The following is a 22475-nucleotide window of genomic DNA, read 5'->3' as shown; positions in this document are numbered from 1 at the left end:
CTTTGTGCATATCTGTCTGTCCATACTGACTATTTATTATTTATACCATCTGTCTGTTGCTTGTTTTCCTGACTATTTATTATTTGTGCTTGCCTATAGAAGTGGTTCTTCGAGTATTTTCCAGAGGTGAGCCCTGGGGTGCGATGTGTCTCTCTAGACATCTTTCCTCGAGTAGTTTGATACCAGAGGTGTTATAGGGATCGGCAACATCTCCCATCTTTTCTACTGCTGGTGAATATCGACAGATGCTCGGTAGCATCACCCATGACTATACGAGTCCTTTTAACTCATCCCTACTCTGATTGCCTTGATACTTTTCTATTTATATATTAATTATCGAACTTTTTTTTTTAGATCATGTGGCGTCCTTGGGCAGCTGCGCCCTCCGCTGGTGAGGTCTAGCACCCGGCCATCCGGGTAGCTACCCTAAAGAGGCTCCTGTTAGAGGGGCCATTCTGTTGTGTTTTGTACTTGGATAAAAGGGTTTGGTACCAATCTTTGGGCAAAGCCCAACCATGGATTCCGGTATCTCCTCTTGCCAGCATAAGAGCGGGGATACTTTTACCAAGGAGGAGAATCTCCTTGTTCAAGGCGGCACCGATCCTAAGGGATTGCTAGTGGATCGAGACTACATGGAGTGCGTTTGGTCGAGAAGACGATTAGTAGGAGTTGTAGAGGGTCCTTCCATTTTCCCCGCTGCCCGAGGTTGAGGGCGAGGTCAAGTTTCGGTCCTAGGTGCAGTGTCGGCCGAGGGTGTTGGTGCTATCGTAGCGGTTGAGGGCTTGCACAACTACAGTACCCATCCTTGAGCTAGCCATATTGCCCTATCATATCCCTACCTCAGTCAAGCAGGTATCTTTCTATTTTTACCATTTTTGTCCCCGTATCCTGTCTCTATTCTATACTGATCTTTTGGTTCTCTCCTTTACAGGTTACTAGTGCACATGTCGAGGACTACTATAGGACAATGGTAGGAATGGTAGTGTTGATCTGGGAGTTTGCAACGAGCGCCTGGGCCCCGATTCAGGTGCCTCTCTTTCTATCTATTCTGGTGATTCTAACTATTCTTAAGATTCTAGTGTGTTTTGATTCCTTTTTGATTCTTTACAGGAGACTGGCCCATCTGGGCATGTAGGAGGTGCCTCTGCATCCCACGCTACGGGAGGAAGCGATTCTGACGATGATTACGATCCTAGCAGTGATGAGGGCGATGATAGAGATGGAGAGGATCTGTCTCAGGGTGGTTCAAAGCGCCCTCAAAGAGTTTGGTTGGGTCCATTCACCATAGCTTTAGGATTCTTTTGCTTTTTTACCTTTTGTATTTTGATTTTTATTTTTTGGAAACATTTGTATAGGATGCCCTTGGGGGATGCCCCATTTTTGTAAAAAAAAAAAAAACTTTTTTATAGTTTCAAAGTTTATAGTGTATGCTATGAATTCCAACTTTCCTTTTGCCAAACTTTTGAGTATTTCTTTCAAATGCTTGACCTTTTGTGTTTATTATGTGGATTTAGTAATGAATCTTTGAATGAAACCTAAAAGAAATAATGAAACCAAAATTACAACTCAAAAATGCTGAACAAACAACCTAACAACCTAACAACCTAACAGGACTCTGACATTGATACCGAGATGCCCCTATTATCTTTGGGATGTCATGTGTCGTGCCTCCGAATAGGCCAAACTTCTTTATGAGCACAAGATGTACCCACATGCCATGGATGTGCACACACACGTCATTCAGTAGCATTCAGGTTTTAGGGTTTTGCTTGTTAAGCTGCCCATCCCTCTGTTTTGGCCTATAAATAGTCCACCTTGCATGAAGGTTTATTCACACAACCCCTTTCCAATCAACCTTTGACACCAGGCTTCATTCTTCTTTAGCACGTAGTCATGTATTCCAGGGATGGTTTGTCCATATGGATAGACTGTTTGGATGGTACCGAACGGTCAACTTTTGTAGTTATGGCTTAAACTCCATATTTCCTCTTAGCAAGTTGAACATCGACTTTCCGTCTTGCGGCAACTCGGCTTTGGGATCCGAATGTCTATGGCTTCTGGTTTGTACAACAAGAACTCTCCCCCACTTTTGAGAAATTTGAAGCCCTATTAGAGTGTCCTCCAAGAGCTAATTTGGTTTGGCCAACTCCATTAACAAGCTATACCAAGTTACTCAGTGAAATCTATGGGTTGCCCCCTAGGTGAGGCCAAGGCTTGCGTTCAGAATGGTAAACTATCAGTCATTACTTTGATTGATAAATTCATTGGTAGGCAGGACCCAACGGATTGAATGTTTCAGGAGTATAGGCAGACTACTCTTTGTATATGCCTACTTGCCCGATTCTTAGTGGCGTCAAATAATAAGGAAATTAGCCCTATCTTGGTCAACATGGCCATGCAAGTTAAAGATAGGAAGCACTTTATTGGGTTGGTCTTAGTAGAGACCCTAATTGGTTTAGATGAGGCTTACGCCTGTAGAACTGCAGAATTTGGTGGGAGTTCGTTATTACTTCTGGTACCACTCATGTCACGACCCCAACCTGCCTCTGAAGGTTAGAGTGGTGACCAGCCAATAATAATAGACTACCTACGGCCTCCTTGACAAATTAAAAATATTTAATATAATGGGGCTTGAAGTGGAAGCAATCAAAAATAATTTTATCCATTAAGCAGTGCATAAATGATATAACAAAGAATCAAAAATAATTTTATCCATTAAGCAGTGCATAAATGATATAACAAACACACACACACACACACACACACACACACACACACACACATACCACGACCCCAACCTGCCTCTAAAGGTTAGAGTGGTGACCAACCAGTAATAATAGACTACCTACGACCTCCTTGACAAATTAAAAATATTTAATATAATGGGGCTTGAAGTGGAAGCAATCAAAAATAATGTTATCCATTAAGCAGTGCATAAATGATATAACAAACACACACACACACATATATTATTATATATACATAGCAAATATATTACATCAAGAACAATATACACATTACAAGTTCCAAACTCATGACTTGTCAAACACTTTCTAGAGGAGGCAAACAAGGGCCTTGGCTTAGGTGACATTTCCCAAAGCTTCACAAAGGTTGACGAAAGAAAAACTCTAAGCTTGAACCTCTTGCTGAAAACCTACATACATATAGGGGAAGGGGGTGAGCTAAAGCTCAATGAGTCATACCAAAATAAAGAAGTCAATGAATGAAATCCAATGTAATTCATAACATGTTTTATTATTCCAAAGCGCATCATATAATGAATTCAAACAAAACATTTGTTGTATCAAAGTCCATTATCAAAGCATTTTACGTGGTAACATCCAATAAAGTGACACAGGGGCCAATAGGCCTTAGTCAAAGGGACTATCAAGGTTTGTTCGAATGGATCATAAAGATCTAATGAAGGGATCATATAGGTCTGTCGAAGGGACCAAATAGGTCTAACAAAGGGACCATATAGCTCTAATGAAGGGACCATGAAGGTCTAACATCAGAGATCTCTGTAAATCCAATAATCGAAGGGCCATGGTATTATATCCCCCAGGCAGGAGGGCCTCACTAAAAGATGCCACGAATACATTTAATAAAAAGGATATTCTTTCATTCATATAATATAACATTTCATAATATCATTCATATAACAATTTTCAGAACACATTTCGAACATATCTTTATAGAGATATTACTCATAGTGGGCTTATGCGGTTGCTAGTCCTTGACGGTCCAACCTACACATTTCACATTCAAACATTCATAATGAATTACAATCAATTGAACATATTCTTTCCTTTTTAACCAAGTCAACTGAATTAACTTATGTTGATTTTTACCATAATTAACTCTTAATTAAATTATTGCTTTCCTTTCTTAACCAATTGACTTATGTAGAATTCTAACCTAATAATCCTTAATGAGGCCTAATTCATACTTTAAAAATGCTCGTAAAAGGATGAGAACAAAAATATGAGCTTAAAACAATTTTCTAAAATATGCTAAAGGAGAGTAGTTCGCTCAAGCGGACCTGTGGTTGCTTGAGCGGTAACCCCGGGTTCTCAGAACTTGGTCTACAAAAATAGATTCTGGAGGGCCTTAATGTTCACTCGAGCGGCAGCAGTCTGTAGTTTTATGGGTTATGAAAATCATGAAAAATGATTTTCAAAACTTAGGCTCATACTTGACTCAACTTAAACATGTAATTTCATTAAAAAATATGAACCATGACTAATTTTTCAAATCCTAATATAAAAACCTCTTTGATTTGTCGAGATTAAAACCATAACTTCATGAATATAATAATTTCAAAACTTTTCTTCCTTTTTTCTTAGAAAACATGAAATTAAAGCTATAACTCTTAAAAAATATTTGCATGTCAAATCTTGCAATTGAAATTTAGAAAACATTTGCATGTATGAAATTAAGATGAAAATCAAACCAATTCTTGATTGTCAAACTTAAATCATAATTTATTTCTTAATTTGTCCAAATTTAGATTTAATTCATTTTTTTCATATCAAACCCAATGTCAAACTCATAAACTCTGAAATATGAATTAAACATCCAAAAAAACGTTTCCAAAACTTGAATTCATACATGACTTATCTAAAAACATACAAACTCTTTAATAATTAAGAAAACATGATCAATTTGAAACCATTTACATCAAAACTCTTTTAATTTCAAGATTAAGTTCAAAATGTTCAAAAACTCATAGTTTTCCAAAACTTTGCTCTTCTTATTTCAAAACATGAAATCAATCTTTCAAATTTTTTAGAAATCCATGATCATGTACAATTGAAACTCAAAATTTGTAAAAGTGGGTATCTTCGGCACAATGAGCTCTCTCTCTCTCTCTCTCTCACACACACAGTTGAGTTTTCTAACTCTCTAGTAAAACAAATGGAATAAAACATTCCCTCTCTTATTCATATACATAAATAGCTAAGGAAAATGCTATAGACCCCAAATGAATTACCAAATACTGGTAGAATATTTGGTAATTCATCTGGGGTCCCTTGCATAACTCAATAGCTAAAGACTCAGTTAGGTTCTCAAATATTCTAGAACTCTCTCAATGTTCACCAATGTATTAATTAATTTGAGTAGGATTAAATTAGCATACTAATTACATATTAGCTTAATTAAACATCACTTAGTCTTAACTAATAATAATTAACACTTGATGTAATCATTCCAATTATTATTAATCTGAATCAAATTTTTACTTACACTTTCATAAGGTTCTATATATTAAATTGATTCAATTAAACTCATCACTTGAGGTTTCTTAAATCATCTTGGCTTTCAATTTTTTTATTAAAAATAAAATCTGTAATGCCCTCAAAATAATACATAAAACTGAACATTCTTGACATGCATAGATATAAGAGAATAAAACATATTTCCATTCATCAGAGTAGTTAAGTACAAAAGTATTATATGTTGACAACAAAAGTAAATGCCCTATGGGCTTACAACTTTCCAAGCCAACACTTGGGTACAAAAGAGAGTACTAACTCAAATACACTTTAAGCCCTTGACTTGAATTTACATGTAATATCAAAATAACTAAAGAGAGTCTTCAACTTCCAAAACCCCCCAAGCTATGTCCTTGGAGGTAGCATATCACCTGAACTTGAAAATGATGTCCCATATAGGTTGAGCCAATGCGCAGTAGAGATACACTAAACCAATTATGAGAATTAACTAAAACAATAGCATTCGACAGATGGTTAACCCTTATAAACCAATTTACCACATAATCCAATTCCATGACACAAAGTCCATGTTTCATTTCATATTTCTTTATTTATATAATTTCAATTCATAATCCTGGCTCAGAACCTGGCCAAACAATTCAATGAGATTATAACTCATATTATAACGCTTCCATATTTCCCAATTTACATGAGACTATTCTCACATTCAAACACTTCCATACTTCAGTAAGTACACAAATTTGCTGTACTAATGGAGTCCATCCCCTATCTCCTCCCAAACAGGTTTGAGAGTCCATCCCCTATCTCCCCTCAAACCCTGGAGTACATCCCCTATCTCCTCCCACACAATACACACATACCATGTATATAAACACTCATCATATACAAGGATCAATCAATGCACATATTCGATGTATTATTCCAACCGTCATATTCAATAACTTATTCAATGTGATTAGTTTCAGTTTTCCCTAATCAACATACAGTGTCTACAACAATCAAGACTATCCTCTATCGATAGCCCAAAGTAGTTATTTCTAAATAAGAAATAAATGCATCAAATAGATATAATAACATTTTCCATAGGTGAGTGACTAATTTATCCAACCACACCATTCAATCCCATGATTTCCCAAATTAATTTTACAAATTAATTTATTACAATAGTTAGGACATTATTCCCCTTTTCTCAATATCAACCCTAAGGTTCGATTTCACCAATCTAACAACAATAATTCCATTTTCCCATGCCTCTCATACACATGGGTTTTAATATTTGAAAACCCCCCTTTTATAAATTACATAACAAACCCTAACTTTTTCCAAAATTACCAAACACCACCAACTAATCAAAATGCATAAAACTTATGCCAAAACTCATAAGATGGAGTAGGTTATCCCTACCTCGAAATGGAGAGACCAAATGAAGAAAATGGTGAAAATCCAAAGTGCTCCAAACCCACAAATTTTCAGATTAAAAGGAAGCCCAAGTCACCCTCTATCTTTCTTACAAAGAGGTTAGGGTAGAAACACACTATAAGTAGATCAATCCCTAGAGAGAAGGTATATAGAGAGAGAAGATGCAGCTGGTCTAGGGTTTGTATGAAAAGAGAGGATGAAAAGTGAAGAGGAAACTGCTGCTGTGTGCTTATATAACAGAGGCTCGCTCGAGCAAAGAAGTGGTCGCTCGAGCGACCAGACACAAAGGACCCTCGCTCGAGCGTAGAAAGCCTCGCTCGAGCGAAGAAACCCAAAACATACAGCTCGCTCGAGCTAAGGAAAGCTCGCTCGAGCCAAGAAATGCAACTCTCAGGTCCAAACCCAGATGCAGACACACGCTCGAGCAAAGGAACCCTGGCTCGAGCGAAGGAGCTAAAACACAGAGCTCACTCGAGCGATAAAAGCCTCACTCGAGCGAAGAACCAAAATTCTAGGCAGCAACCATTTGCTCCCAATCACCCCCAACCTGTAACAATCCAGCCCAAAACATCCTATAACTCAAATATAAAGTATTGAAGGACGAAAACAAGATATAAACAACAACCGACACCCACAGAACCAAGTCCGGATACAACAACCAAAGGAGGAAGAACTGGGATCGTTATAAAATCCCCTAATAAATAGATCACTATACGCATATTGTAAATAAAATATGAATTCTAATTAATTAATCAGCTCTAGCTCCAATCACTTAGAATTAATTCTTGATTTCTATTACTAATTTAATCTTAATTAAGCTAATTCAACCTTACTTAATTTCATTAATTCTAATTAATTTTCTAATGGAGTGTCCAAAATATCCTACAATTCAAATTAATGCTATTAAGCTTCTCAATTACTATTTTTAAGACATACAAACGTTTAAATTTTAAGTTCGAAGTCATTCATTGGCTTAATTTGAATCCATTAAAATTTATACAAAGACTTTTCTTGAACTTAATCTAATTTTCTTGAGTCTTATAATTTTTGACATATGTATTTCCTTCACATTCCTAACCAATTGTATTCATTTCCAATTAATTTATATTCATTATTTTATATTTCTATTCCTTGATAATTTAAGGTACTTAAATTTAATTAAATATATATATATATTAATGATTATTTAACAAAAGAATTTATGTACACATATTATTCACTATATTCTCTTTCAAGTATTTAGTTAATTATTTTGTATAATCAAATAACTTAATTTTGGTTTAAGGTATTAAAGATACTTAATATTAATTATCATAAATGGCATTATTCTGGGTGTTACAATCTTCTCTTCTTTTAAAATTTCGTCCTCGAAATTGATTCATCGAACTGTTCTTTTTGTTTCCGCTGCGTATGCTGATACAATTAATTTGGTTTTCACTTTGTATTTCAGATTTGTATTCTTCCCTTTCAATTTGTCTTTCTTGGTCTTTGGTTTGAACTTTGGCTTTCAATTTCAAATCTTTCACAGTATCTAATTCCTCTATATAACGGTTCCAGTTTAGACCCGACCCATTTATTGCTTTTGAATCCGAAAATCCATGTCCTTAACTATTGTTCATCTCATTTTCATTGTGTTGCTAGTTGAGTTTGATTATTTGGAAGTTATGGTTGTGTTTGGAATAGGTTTGGAGTTAGATTTTTCTAAAGATTTGTCGTCTAGATTTTTGCCTGTTCGCTCGAGCAGTTTTTTACAGTTTGCAAAACTACTGGAAGTGTGGTATCTTCGCTCGAGCGGTCTTTTGCAGGTCTGAACTTCTGGGAGGGAGTCATTGTGTGCTCAAGCGGTGTTTTCGGTCGCTCGAGCAGTATCACTTATTGTGTTTGACGCTCGAGAGGTGTTTTGGTCGCTCAAGCGGTCTGCACGTATATTAGTCCGAGAAAAACGTATTTTGAGTCACTTTTTCATCTCTCTCTCTCTCTCTTAAAAATCCTAGATCACTCTCTCTCTCTCTCTCTCTAGTTCTTGCATTGAAGCTCTAAATACTCCCAATCCATTGATTTCCTAACCCCAGCTCTTTGGAGAAAAAGGTAGAGCACGCCGAGGGCTAAATTTTAATCGGAGCACTTATCATTTTCGGCTTTGCCAAAGTACAAGTTTTGTTCTCCCTTGTCTTCTACTTTAAGGTTGTGATTTCTTCAACCTTTGGTATGATTTTTACCTTAGTTATTTGTCTATTGATAGAATATAATGATTTGGAGATTTGGGGTTAAACCTAGGGTTTGGTTTTGAATTGAAAAAGAGGGATTTTCAAATGGGTTCTTGAGAAAGGTTATGGGAATATGTTAAAATGGTGGATTTCCTTACTTAAAATTGATTTTGTAAATAAAGGGGGGGTTTTTGTTCTAAAATTATGGATAATTGTTTTTGTGAAAGAAAATAGAAAATGATGTTGGGATTGGTAGGAATGGACCAATGTATATGTTGATGATGATAGTGGGGTTGGATATGTAATATCACTCCCATTTTGAAAATGAAGAGATTATATTTGTTGTATAGAAATATCGATTTTGAGCTATTGGTGAAGGATAGTTCTAATTGTTATAGAAATTGCGTGAGGATTAGGTGAATTGAAACTAATAATTCATTCATCTTGCATTGAGCACTGTTACATTCTAAAACATTGAAAATGTTTGTTTTGAGAAAAGGGGTAAATAACTTGGTGAATCTGGTTAGGGGGGTGTGGTTATGGTTATTATGTTGGCCTATGTGTCCTTGGTGGAAGTCCAAAAACCTGTGTGGTTAAGTGCTGATCCTTTCGATTAGTACCGGTAAAATGGATTTTGTAGTGCTTGTATAGCTTACTAGTAGACACGTACTTAGAGATTCCCAATGTTTTGTATTCACTGGCTTGTTTTTTGTTATAAAAGGATTACTTTCATGAATGGATTTATAATCTGGCATTGCATGGTTTTGACATGGAAATGAGAAACGTTTGACAAATGGCATGTATGTGCATTCACTTTATGACTTTGTTAAGATTCATATATTGCGTTAAAGTATTTCTAGTCGGCTTTGGCTTACCCTACGTAGAAAACAACTTTCTGGTGCTGATGATATGCCCCCACCAAGGACATAGCTTGGAAGGACTTGGAGCCAAGAGCTTTTTTTGTTTATTTGGTGTAATTATTTTTGTATAAGCCTTGGGCTTCAATTCTATTGAGTTGAACTCATTTTGTTGTAACCAAGCATCAACTTGGAAAGATGTTGCTATTGGGGCATATAATTACTTGATTTTATTTTTACTTTTAAATTCATGCGTCCAGGTCATATGCAATAGATTCAAGATCTATGATTTACGAATGTATACTGCATATGTCATCTTTTGTATGGTCAAATTTATAAATGGAATAGAAGATATGATGCCATTGATCATTTGTAAAGAATATTACGAGATGGGCTATTGTGAGTTATTTCAAGTCGTTACAACTTGGTATCAGAGTAACCGGATTTGAATACCTTGGAATCGTGGAATGTGGTTTTTACCATAATGGGTTATCTCGCTAGATGATATTAGAAGTAGACTTGGTATGCTATGTGATATCATGTTTATGTGACTAAATGAGTATGAGATGAAATTTCTTAGATATTGATTGGGCCTATGAGTTTCTAGAAGTTCTATTAGAAGAGCACTTGATCATTGCTATTTCTAACTAGAACTTTGGCAATGTCGTGGGACGGTCAGTATCTAGAAAGAAAGTTTGTTTGTGTTTATGTGATTAGGTGCTTATGTGGATTGAATTAATTGTCGTCCACTGTATTAAGACGTGAGTGAATTAGCGTTGGCACATTTGTAAATGTCCTAACCCATTGTTTTACCTTTGTTAGGATGTCAGGAAGTGGACATGGTAGTGGTAGGCGTGGTAGGCCTAGGCGGTAGGAGGTGCCTTTACCGGATAATATTCCGGCACAAGAAGAGGAAGTTGGTCAGGCTAACGCGGGCAAGCCAGCAGGCAACAAGCCATGGGCGCTTTGGCCTATGAAATGGATAGAGCTTTGTAGGAATCCATGGACATTCTACATGTTGAAGACGTTCGAGATGTTTCGCATTGAGGACAACGGCTTGAGGGTGGCCTTGGCATCCTTCCAGCTGAAGGGAGATACGGGTCAATGGCGGAAGTATGCACAAGGGCGCATTAGGGGTGACTTGGGAGGCCTTTGTCAATGCCTTCCAAGACAAGTTTTTACCTTCCACTGGTAGAGAGAAGTTGAGAGTTCAATTCTTGAAGCTCAAGCAGCTAAACACTAGTAGCTAAGTTTGAGGCTGCTTTTACTAGCCTATCTAGATTTGCACTGGAATTTGTTGCAACGGAGGAACGCGTTCGAAAAGAGGTTGAGAACCAGGTTCCTTTTCAAGGTGGTTGGGTCTATGATTAGGGATTACGGTCGCCTTGTGGAGACAGTGGCTCACCTAGAGACAGTGATCCAAGTAGAGGATGAGTGGATGGGGGGCTCCAGGTAGATGAGTCAAGAGGTTTAGGAGGAGACTCGGGACAACAAAAGATAGAGGGGTTCCACCCCACATCAGTCCCAGGCAACACAATTCAGATCCACTTTTCTTGTAATAAGAATGAAACATCCATTTCCATGCTTCAAAGTGGAACTAGGAGAGAGTTTTCTACACTTCTCAAGAAAGAGCTCTTTAAGAGCAACAAAGCATGTAAGGAAAAAAAAGACAAAAGGCAAGCTATCTATCAAAGCTTAAACACACAACTAGCCAAAGTTGTTGACAACTCCTCTTGTTCATAGAATAAGGATGAGACATCCATGTCCATGTTACGAAAATGATCGAAAAGAGAGTTTTTCAACACTTTGAACACGGAAGCTACTACCTAGCTTCAAGGTGAACAACAACTATATGAAAACAAGAAATTTACACTAGATAAGTGAACTTGTGGCGGGGTGGCTAAGCCTAAGCTCTAATCATCCCATGACCACAGGGTTCCAAGTTACATAAGGAAAGATAAAAACGATCAACTCAACGGATTGGCCGCTATATCCTAAACACACCAAATCTGAGAGGACTTATAACAACACAAATATGATATTTAAACCATAGGGAGTAAGAACACAAGTAGCGGGGAGGACTAGAACCCTTTTATAAGCCCATATTCAATTTATATTACACAAAAGCAACCCAAAAATAGTGATAAAAGGTACTAAAATTTGCCAAATAAAGTGAAAGGAAAGTAAAAGAAATGAAAGAACAACAAAGGGGTGCACAACAAATGAAGTAGCCAACGAAATGGTGGCTAGCTCACTCACTTTTAACAAAGTTTTAATTACACTTTAAGCTTAAAAACAACTCTGAAAATAGTATGAAAGTACAAGAAAAAGAGAGAGAAAAGATGGTTCAAGAGTTCAAAGATCACCTTTTGAAAGACAGGATGTTCTTCTTAGTTTACAAACCACAAGCTAAACACTCTCAAGGAGCTGAAATTGTGTTCGAGAATTTCAGTAAAAGCTTCAAGTTTGTGTATCTATATTGTAAGAGGATAGAGAAGATAGTTGGGCAAGCTATAGGCTCTTGGAGAATTGTTCTAACCCCAAACCATGAGGGGGGTGTTGTATTTATAGAAAAATAGCATCTCACGTCAGAAATATCTATAAAGAAGACAGTTGGTCCAAAGCATGTGCCTGGGAGCAGCTGACAGCTGTCAAAATATCTACTATGCTAAACATGGCAGGTCGGCCATGAGGGTGTATGGCTGGCCCAATCAAAATAACCTATCGGCCATCTGCTGGCTAGCTATTCTCTAAGTGGTCGGGCTAGAGAAAATAAGGTTTTGGCCCAAAAGGGGTGCAAGGTTTAGGTTTTGAAGCTTGAAACTGAATCCTTTTGCTGAAGATTTTGAACAATTGCACAGCATAACATTTCATCATCGAGTGTTCATAGTGAAGTGCCCAAGTCTTAAGGGCGGTCAAATTAGGGTGTCTATAATTGCCCCTCTTTAACAGAGCTCAAAGTCATTCATGACGTGAGTGAATGTCAAAGCCCAAAGACGACCCATTTGACAAGGCCGTAAGACTTAGGCAAATAAACAAAATGTAAATGCAATTAGTTGAAATCTAAAGTTGCTACGTATCCCTTTGTAAAGAATCAAACCAGCGTATTTCAAGGGCAGGATGCAAATGGCATGCTCAAGAATACACTTGGAAACTGGACTTACACGCTTCACGAAGCCAATTATTTTTGAAAATCCATGATCATATAAGACAATGCAATGAGTAATAAATAGATGATAGCATATGGATGAAACAAGCCTCACGCCTAAATCATAACAAGTCTAACCATGCCTCACACAGAAAGGAGTAAGCAAACGACAAGTCCAAAACACGTTTCACGTGAAAGGAAGAAAGATGGTGTAACCAACAGGCGTATCTAACTGTATCTCATATGGAGAGATGGAAGGTTTGAACTGACTTCAAATCAAAATCCTGACGTGTTTCACGCGAAAGGAGGGAATGGTGATACAACTAACAAGCATATTTAACCGTATCTCATATGGAGAGACGAAAGGTTATAACCAGGTAAATCAACATCCTAACACGTTTCACGTGAAAGGAATACAAAGGTGGCATAACCAACAAGCATATTTAACCATATCTCATACGGAGAGAGAGAAGGTAAACCCAACTACGCTTCGCACAGAAAGGGCAAAAACTCCATGCCAAACTACGCTTTGCGCAAAAAGGGTGAATGGTGCAAGCCAAACTATGCTTCGCACAGAAAGGGTAAAAGGGGTATAAGCCAAACTACGCTTCGCACAAAAAGGGTAAAAGCTCCATGCGAAAGTACGCTTTGCATAGAAAAGGTGGGGGGTGCAAGCCAAACTACGCTTCACACAGAAAGGGTTAAAGCTCTATGCCAAACTAGGCTTCACACAATAAGGGTGGATGGTGCAAGTCAAACTACACTTCGCGCAGAAAGGGTGAGAACATAAAATCCAAACTATGTTTCACGTAGAGAGGATGTGAGATGCAAGCCAAACTACGTTTCACATAGAGAGGGTGAAAGATGTAAGCCAAACTACGTTTTACGCAAAGAGGGTGAAAGATGCAAGCCGAACTACGCTTCGCGTAGAAAGGGTAAAAAAAGGAGTAAAAGCCAACCTATGCCCGCATAGAAAGGATGAACAAACTTAATGCATGCAACAAGCCAAATCACACCGTCGGTTGATAAGGGTAGACACAATAAGATAAATAGATACGATGCACTTGGAAGCAAGATAATTGTTGTAGTTAATGTGAAATACAATGTGATACATGTTCCATGCAACATAATAGAAAAGATAAAAAGCGGTGGCTTTGAAACCACCTCATGGGGAAAGTGGCGACGAACAACCCTATTCTGCCGGGGATCCTCCTTTTTCTTTTCTTTTTTTTTTAAACTTCCACCTTTAACTCATAGTCAAAAGGTTCTCACATACTGAAAAGAGGGTAAAACCTCCTTAAGCTTGAGGTTGAAACACATTCATACTTAGGAGACATGGTGGGACCTAGAACGGTGCATCCAGAACGAAATTTCAGAATTTTCTGTAATTGAAGCAACCTTAAATACTCCAATTTTTGAATTTTGAAGATGAATACCGAAACAACCATGCCCAAAATAGGTAAATTTCCAGAAACATATCTCAAAACACATTGAAACAGGCGGCCGACCAAAAGAGGAGCCGGCCATACAACAGTTTGGCCAGCTTGCCAAACGTGTTCAAGTCGGGGATAGTTACGGGTTTTCAACCTGTGGCTCATTAAAAATACATTTTGGCTCCTCATGTCACACCCAACCCATCCGAAAACCTTCTCCCTCTCTCTGGGTGCTCTCTCTCTAGATTTTCATCCTACTCACTTTATCCAACGACCCACGCAAACGTTTTTCGTAAAACCCTTTTGGCCCTCTATGTTTTGAACCGATTAGATTTTTATTTGGTTGAGTTTTGGGGTTTCTCATTGTTTTTTGCTTGTTTTCATGGGTTTTCCTTGGTTTCCATGAACTCACTCTTGCATTTTCACTTTTTCCCTCACTTTCTCTATCCTAGGGTATGATTTTTGGGGTTTTTCCTATTTCTCTCATTTTTCTTGCTTTTCTCTCACCACCCACCACATTCTCCATGACCAATGATATTCCATGTGATGATGCCCCTCCCGAGGTACCTATTCCTCCGTCTGTGGTAGAGGTAGAGGAGCCGATAATAGAGGAGGTAGACGGGCGGTAGAGGATATCGCCGTGGATATCGCCGCAGAGGAGATTTGCCCTCCAGAGCCTGAGCCTGAGTAACCATTGTTGAGGGTGAGGCCTTTCAACCCAGCTACCTACCACCGCGTACACACGCGATGGCCTCTGGTGGCATGTTGAGATTTAAGGACTTTGCCCGGGGCGTGCCTGAGGACTTCTTCTTGCAAGAGTGCACCTCGCACCTCTCCCATGATGCTTCTGAGATAAGAACTTTCATCCCTTTTCAGGCACTTTTCTTACTTTGACATTCATTACAATCTTTTAACTGGCCGTGCATTTAACAAATTCCTCTTTCAACACAAGGAGAGGCCTATGCCTAGAGAGGTTTCAGCTTGGTGACAGCAAGGGACTAGTACCAAGAGCTTTCCGCTCGAGTCTGAGAGATGATTGATGAGGCGGGCTTCGACTTATTCTGCTCCGGGCTCTCATGGCTGCAAGCGAGCCGGCCATTGCTCAGTGCCCCGGTGGAAAATTTGTGGGACACACCAACTCCTTCCACTTGTCTACTACCGGGGAGATGACGATGACGCCCTACGACTTCTCCATGATCACGGGGCTATGAATAGAGGATGATCCAATCCCCTTCAATCTAGACATGGGCTAGTGGCAGGCCGCCTGGATCCATCAGCTTGGAGCATGCCCTCCATTGGATAGGCTGTCACACCCCAAATCTGGGCATGACCGGTCGTGGCCCACAGGGACTTAGCCCAAGGCACACGTAAGCCTAAACATGAATCCAAAACCATAAAGAATAAATCTGATGATAGCCCAGAAATAAATAAATCAACACTCAATCCAGTGACATGCCACAAGTGAAAAACAAGTCATAACCAACTTCCTAAAAATATATATATACTAAATGGGACACAAACCGCCCACAAAATAAAATAATTCTAAATAAAACTCAACCACAATGTATGCACAAAACTCGACAAAGCAACCTAAAAAAAATTAAATAAATGCCCTAGAGGTCCATGCAATTGAGTCCCCGCTACGCCATGAGTCCACTCTAAGTCCTTCTAACGCCTGGAAATGGTAAACAACTAAGTTAGCTGATAGCTCAGTGAGTAGCAACATGGATAGTAAATACAGTTTTGAAAACAGGGTTCAATTCAAATAAGATATATATCACAGAAACTAGATTGGCATACAGTTTGGTAAATACAATCTGTTTCAAAAAGAAAGTTCCACAACTCAACACTTAAAATACTCATGTCTCGCAAGAACATGATAAACGACATTTTCCACTTAAAATAGATTATAACATGAACACCAATAATTTTCTGGTACCAATAAAAACAAATAATATGCCACATAGTTCTCAAGGCTATGAGCCCCGTTGGATCCAATACCGAACAAAGAGTCATCCTCAGGGTGGCACCTGGGCCTTTTCTCAAAGACGATCCGATTGAAGGTCACCTAGTTGTTTTTAAAGGTCTTTTCCTTACAATCGTGGAACACTAGAGTCATCACGGCCCAACCCGAATCTGTTCCCTAGTGGCCAGAGTCACCACACACAGTGGAATAATTTCCCTGGACTAAATACACACATGGTCCCAATAATCAATACACATCAGTTTCGCAAAGCATGGTGGTTCATCATTATAAACATGAGACCAAAACAAATAGTTTACAGTATGCCAAGTTCACATATGTTTCAGAAATAATTTGATTCCATTGATAATATAATAATTTATCAAAACAGTTTAGTCTTAAAACAACAATTTAATTTTCTAACAGTTCAGGGTAGGAGAACATTTATAAAAATATGTAGCATGAACTACTCACCTGAAAACAAAATAATATAATCCTCGAATAGAGTGTAAAAGTCCAACTGGTGCCCTGAACCAAGTATAAAAATTACACGTCACAACTAATTTAAAAATACTAAAAAAAATAGGAACTAAGTAAGCTCAACTAAAGCGCACTAACACGGCTCAACCCAACTCACCGTTACTCTTAAATATTACCTAAGTTCATGTTCTTCAAGGTTTAAAATCACCCAAGACATGGGTTCCGGTCAAAACCTAATTAATTGTGACTTTAAGATAAAACAGAATTTCAAACAAGCCTTCCCAACCTATTCGCTAACTTTGAAAATTACCAAACCCACTCCACGCTATTCTAAAAATTCCAATAACCTCCAGATAGGATCTAATATATCCTAAGTTTCAAACCCATTTGGTTACACTTGATTTGCTTATCGAAATAATTATCTACAATTTATTATATCCAAACAGGTTGTTTTCTGCAGCACTTTAAAGAAATTGACGGTTCTCTTAATATACACGAGCAATCAATGCAAGGCCAAAAACGTACGACACTAGACTCGTAACCGGTTCAAATGACACTAATTTGATAATTTTTGGATTTATACCCAAAGAGAACAACACTCCCGAATTTACTGTTTCGTACTGGTTTCCTGGACAGATTTGAATACCTCAATTCATATGGATTTTGACTCCCAAAAATTATGAAAAACTTCAGATATGCAATTCAATATGTAATTGATCTACTGTAAAAATTTCAGTTCAAAATTAATTCGTTTGATATGGTTTCTTGATTTTTAAAGTTTGCGATTCTGTGCAGAATTTTTAGACTAAAAATTACACCCAGTCTTTACACATAAATTTAGCTCCTCAAGTTTCTTAATAGGATATCTATATACACAATACATAAACCTACAACATCTCCATCAATGAACTAAATAATCATAGAGTAAGGATAAAGAACAAAACCTTAAGGAAGAAGAAAGATAAAGACCTAGTACACACCCAAAAATCCATCCTTTTGCAACCCCCTTGTTTTCTTCTTCTTTTCTCTCAATCTCTCTCTCTCCCCGTGGCTGCCTCCTGCTGTTGCTATAGAATGTATTAGGCAACCTAGGGTTATGTATCTAAACAAAAAGCTCTAGTTTATTATCTCTTTATATTATTTTATTTTCTAACCCATTAATTTAAATAAAATATAACTATTAATATAGCAAAATATACTTACAAACTTACCCTCTATTTTTTTTAAAATAATAAATCTTGCCTCTAAATTAAATACTTTCACCATAAATTCATTTTAGGTTTAAAAATTAATTAAAAGATCTTCCAAATATTTAATTTCCACTTTAGGATTTACCACCAAAATATTTGAGATTGTAATATTATTATTATTTAATTATTTACTTGATTTGTATATTCGGGTTCTCACATTCTCCCCTCCTAAAAGAAAAGTTTCGTCCTCGAAACTCACCTGAGTAAATCATGAGAATAGATGTGGGTACTTCTCGTGCATCTCATCCTCGCGTTCCCAAGTCGCCTCTTCAACTAGATGATTACGCCACAGTACCTTAACCAATTTAATGGCCTTTGTACCCATCATTTTCTCTTTCGAATCCAAAATCTGAACAGGCATCTCCTTATACGAAAAATCCTCTCTAATCTGAAGCGGCTCATAATCTATCACATGCAACGGACTGTCCACATATTTGCTCAGCATAGACACGTGAAACACATTATGCACTCCTGCCAACCTAGGGGGTAGAGCAACACGGTACGCAACCTCACCAACCTTCTCTAATACCTCAAATGGACCAATGTATCTAGAACTCAACTTTCCTTTCTTTCCAAACCTGATCACTCCTTTCCATGGTGATACTTTCAAGAATACCATATCCCCCACATGAAACTCTAGGTCTCTCCTACGATGATCAGCATAACTTTTTTGTCTACTCTGAGCAGTCAATAATCTCTCTCTGATGGTGATAATTTTCCGTGTAGCATCCTCCACCAAATCAAGTCCCAACATTTGCCTTTCACCAACCTCATACCAACACAAAGGAGACCTACACTTCCTTCCATACAAAGCCTCATAAGGAACTACTCCCAAACTAGAATGATAACTATTATTATAGGCAAACTCCATGAGCGGCAAATAATCATCCCAATTACCTCTCTACTCCAAAGCACAAGCCCTCAACATATCCTCAAGGGTTTGAATAGTCCTCTCTGATTGCCCATCTATCTAAGGGTGATAAGCTGAACTAAAATTTAATCAAGTACCCATAACTGACTGTAACACACCCCAAAACTTAGACACAAAACGAGGGTCCCGATCTAACACTATTGACACAGGTGCACCAAGCAATCTAACAATCTCCTTCACATACAACTGTGCAAATCGAGCTAGAGAATAGTTCATCTGTACTGCAATAAAATGTGCTCACTTGGTTAATCTATCCACAACTACCCAAACTGCATCATGATTACTACTAGTACGAGGTAATCCGCACACAAAGTCCATGGTAATGTGATCCCACTTCCACTCTGGTATAGGTAAGGGTTTTAGTTTCCCCGCGAGTTTCTGATATTCTACTTTAACCTCTTGACACACCAAACACTGAGCCACAAATTCTGCAATATCTCCCTTCATACCATTCCACCAAAAATATTCATGAAGATCCCGATACATCTTAGTGCTTCCAGGATGAATGTTGTAACTAGAACTATGTGCCTCCGTCATAATCTCCTTCCTCAAATCACCACTAGCAGGAACACAAATTCGGCTATGGAATCTAAGAAACCCATCATCACTAACCACAAAGTCTACGTGCTTACCCTCTGCCATCTCTCCTTTAATACGCTCACACTGGGGGTCAATCTCCTGTGCTAAACGAATCCGTTCTCTCAAGGTCGGCTGAACTGTCAATTGACTACAATAAGCCCTATTACCAGGTGTAACAACCTCAAGCCTCAAACGTCTCATGTCTTCCACCAAACAACTCTCAATAGACAAAGCAGCTACATCTCCAACTGCGACCTTCCTACTCAAGGCATCTGCAACCACATTTGCCTTCCCCGGATGATATAAAATATTCACATCATAATCTTTTAGTAACTCAAGCTATCTTCTTTGCCTCAAATTTAGTTCCTTCTATGTGAAAATATACTTCAAACTCTTATGATCAGTGTAAATCTCACATAACTCTCCATACAAATAATGCCGCCAGATCTTAAGAGCGAAAATCACTGCTGCTAACTCTAAGTCGTGCGTAGGATAGTTTCTCTCATGTTCTTTCAACTGTCGTGACCCATAAGCAATCACCTTCCCATGCTGCATGAGCACACATCCTAAACCCTGTCGTGAAGCATCACTAGAAATCACAAAACCACCTCCATCTATAGGTAAGGCAACGATTGGAGCTGATGTCAATCTCTGTTTAAACTCTTGGAAACTACGCTCAGAATCATCATTCCACTCAAACTTTACCCCTTTCCTGGTGAGATTGATAAGTGGCAAAGCAATACGGGAGAATCCTTCCACAAACCGTCTGTAATACCCAGCAAGCCCTAGAAAGCTACGTACCTCTGTCACAGAAGTAGGTCGTGGCCAATCAACAATTGCTGTCACCTTGGTGCTATCCACAGATACCCCATCTTTACTCACTACATGACCCAAAAAGGATACATTGCTCAACCAGAATTCACACTTCTTAAATTTTGCATACAGTCTTTTCTCCCTAAGGATCTGTAGTACTACCCTTAAATGCTGCTCATGCTCCTCCTTACTCCTCGAATAAATTAGGATGTCATCAATAAACACTACCACAAATTTATCCAGTTGGGGCTTAAATACTCCGTTCATTAAATCCATGAATGCGGCTAGTGCATTTGTGAGACCAAAAGGCATCACCAAGAACTCATAATGCCCATAACGGGTTCTAAAAGCAGTCTTAGGAACATCTCATCCCTTACCTTCAACTAGTGATTGCCTAACCTCAAGTCAATCTTAGAGAATACCTAAGCTCCTTGCAATTGGTCAAATAGGTCATCAATACGTGGCAAAGGATACATATTCTTCACTATGACTTTGTTCGGTTCTCTATAATCAATACACAAACTCATAGACCCATCATTCTTCTTCACAAACAACACAGGTGCTCCCCAAGGTGAAACACTAGGCCTAATAAAACCTTTGTCTAGCAACTCGTGTAACTGAGTTTGTAACTCCCTCAACTCCAACGGTGCCATTCTATAGGGTGCTTTAGAGATAGGTGTTGTATTAGGGATCAAGTCAATGGAAAATTTGACCTCACGGTCTAGAGGAAGACCAGCTAGATCCTCTAGAAAAACATCAACACATTCACTCACTATAGGCAGCTCCTCTAACTTTTATTGCAGAAGTTCGATACTCACCACACAAGCTAAGTAAGCATGACACCCTTTTCTCAACATTTGGTTAGCCTGAAGAGAAGAAATAAAACGGATAGAAGACCCTTTCCTATCTCCCTAAAAGAAAAACTCAAGTTGTCTTGGCATAGCAAAAACTACCATTTTTATAAAACAATCAACAGAGGTATGATGCTTCGTCAACAAATCCATCTCCAAAATCACATCAAAATCTTTCATCTCTAAAGAAATCAAATCCACTAGAAAAATCCTGCCATCCATCTTTATCTGACAAGATCTACAGACATCTCTACACACTACTGTTTCTCCTAATGGATTACACACGGTAATACAAACATCTAAGGCTCACAAAGAATCGAAAATCCGTGTAAATATCTAGGTACCAACTCTTAACCTTCAAAATGAAATCAAGAAAGATTCAACATAAGTTTAAACAAAATTAACTCAACCACACACTACTAAGGACTATAAGGACTCGGACCTCGTCTAAATGATGAAATGCAAGATATGTAACTCGATAAACTATAGCTCTGATACCACAATTCTCACACCCCAAATCCGGGCATGACCGGTCGTGGCCCACAGGGACTTAGCCCAAGGCACACGTAAGCCAAAACATGAATCCAAAACCATAAAGAATAAATGTGATGATAGCCAAGAAATAAATAAATCAACACTCAATCCAGTGACATACCACAAGTGAAAAACAAGTCATAACCAACTTCCTAAAAATATATATATACTAAATGGGACACAAACTGCCCACAAAATAAAATAATTCTAAATAAAACCCAACCACAATGTATGCACAAAACTCGACAAAGCAACCTAAAACAAATTAAATAAATGCCCTAGAGGTCCATGCAATTGAGTCCCCGCTACGCCATGAGTCCACTCTAAGTCCTTCTAACACCTGGAAATGGTAAACAACTAAGTCAGCTGATAGCTCAGTGAATAGCAACATGGATAGTAAATACAGTTTTGAAAACAGGGTTTAATTCCAAAATAAGATATATATCACAGAAACTAGATTGGCATACAGCTTGGTAAATACAATCTGTTTCAAAAAGAAAGTTTCACAATTCAACACTTAAAATACTCATGTCTCGCAAGAACATGATAAACGACATTTTCCACTTAAAACAGATTATAACATGAACACTAATAATTTTCTGGGTACTAATAAAAATAAATAATATGCCACAAAGTTCTCAAGGCTATAAGCCCTGTTGGATCCAATACCGAACTAAGAGTCATCCTCAGGGTGGCACCTGGGCCTTTTCTCAAAGACGATCCGATTGAAGGTCACCTAGTTGTTTTTAAAGGTCTTTTCCTTACAATCGTTA

The 22475-nt window shown here is 38.1% G+C and overlaps 1 protein-coding gene across 1 annotated transcript; it reads right to left on the bottom strand.

Annotated features, from left to right (window-relative positions):
• Positions 1-1475: 1475 nt before the first annotated feature.
• On the bottom strand, positions 1476-20970 carry LOC145791461 (putative mitochondrial protein AtMg00860). Its single transcript, XM_082871812.1, has 3 exons — positions 20913-20970; positions 20045-20385; positions 1476-1535 (listed from the first exon to the last, which is right to left on the bottom strand). The coding sequence occupies exons 1-3, from the start codon at positions 20968-20970 to the stop codon at positions 1476-1478; spliced, it is 459 nt and encodes a 152-aa protein (XP_082727938.1).
• Positions 20971-22475: the final 1505 nt, after the last annotated feature.

The sequence above is a fragment of the Camellia sinensis genome, chromosome 5 (assembly GCF_055761805.1).
Source record: "Camellia sinensis isolate YWXY chromosome 5, ASM5576180v1, whole genome shotgun sequence".
Lineage (NCBI taxonomy): Eukaryota > Viridiplantae > Streptophyta > Magnoliopsida > Ericales > Theaceae > Camellia > Camellia sinensis.
Note: the sequence above shows the minus strand (reverse complement) of the source record. Positions and strands in the feature narration are given on the sequence as shown.

Bases quoted from the DNA above. Each gene is read 5' to 3' on its own strand.
- LOC145791461 (XM_082871812.1), bottom strand. From the start codon at position 20,970: ATGGCACCGTTGGAGTTGAGGGAGTTACAAACTCAGTTACACGAGTTG. The intron at 20,386-20,912 runs GTTTTATTAGGC...TGGGTCATGTAG, and splicing joins ACACGAGTTGCTAGACAAAG to TGAGTAAAGATGGGGTATCT. The intron at 1,536-20,044 runs GTGATTGCTTAT...TATTTCTTTTAG, and splicing joins TGCTCATGCAGCATGGGAAG to GTTTCATTCAAAGATTCATT.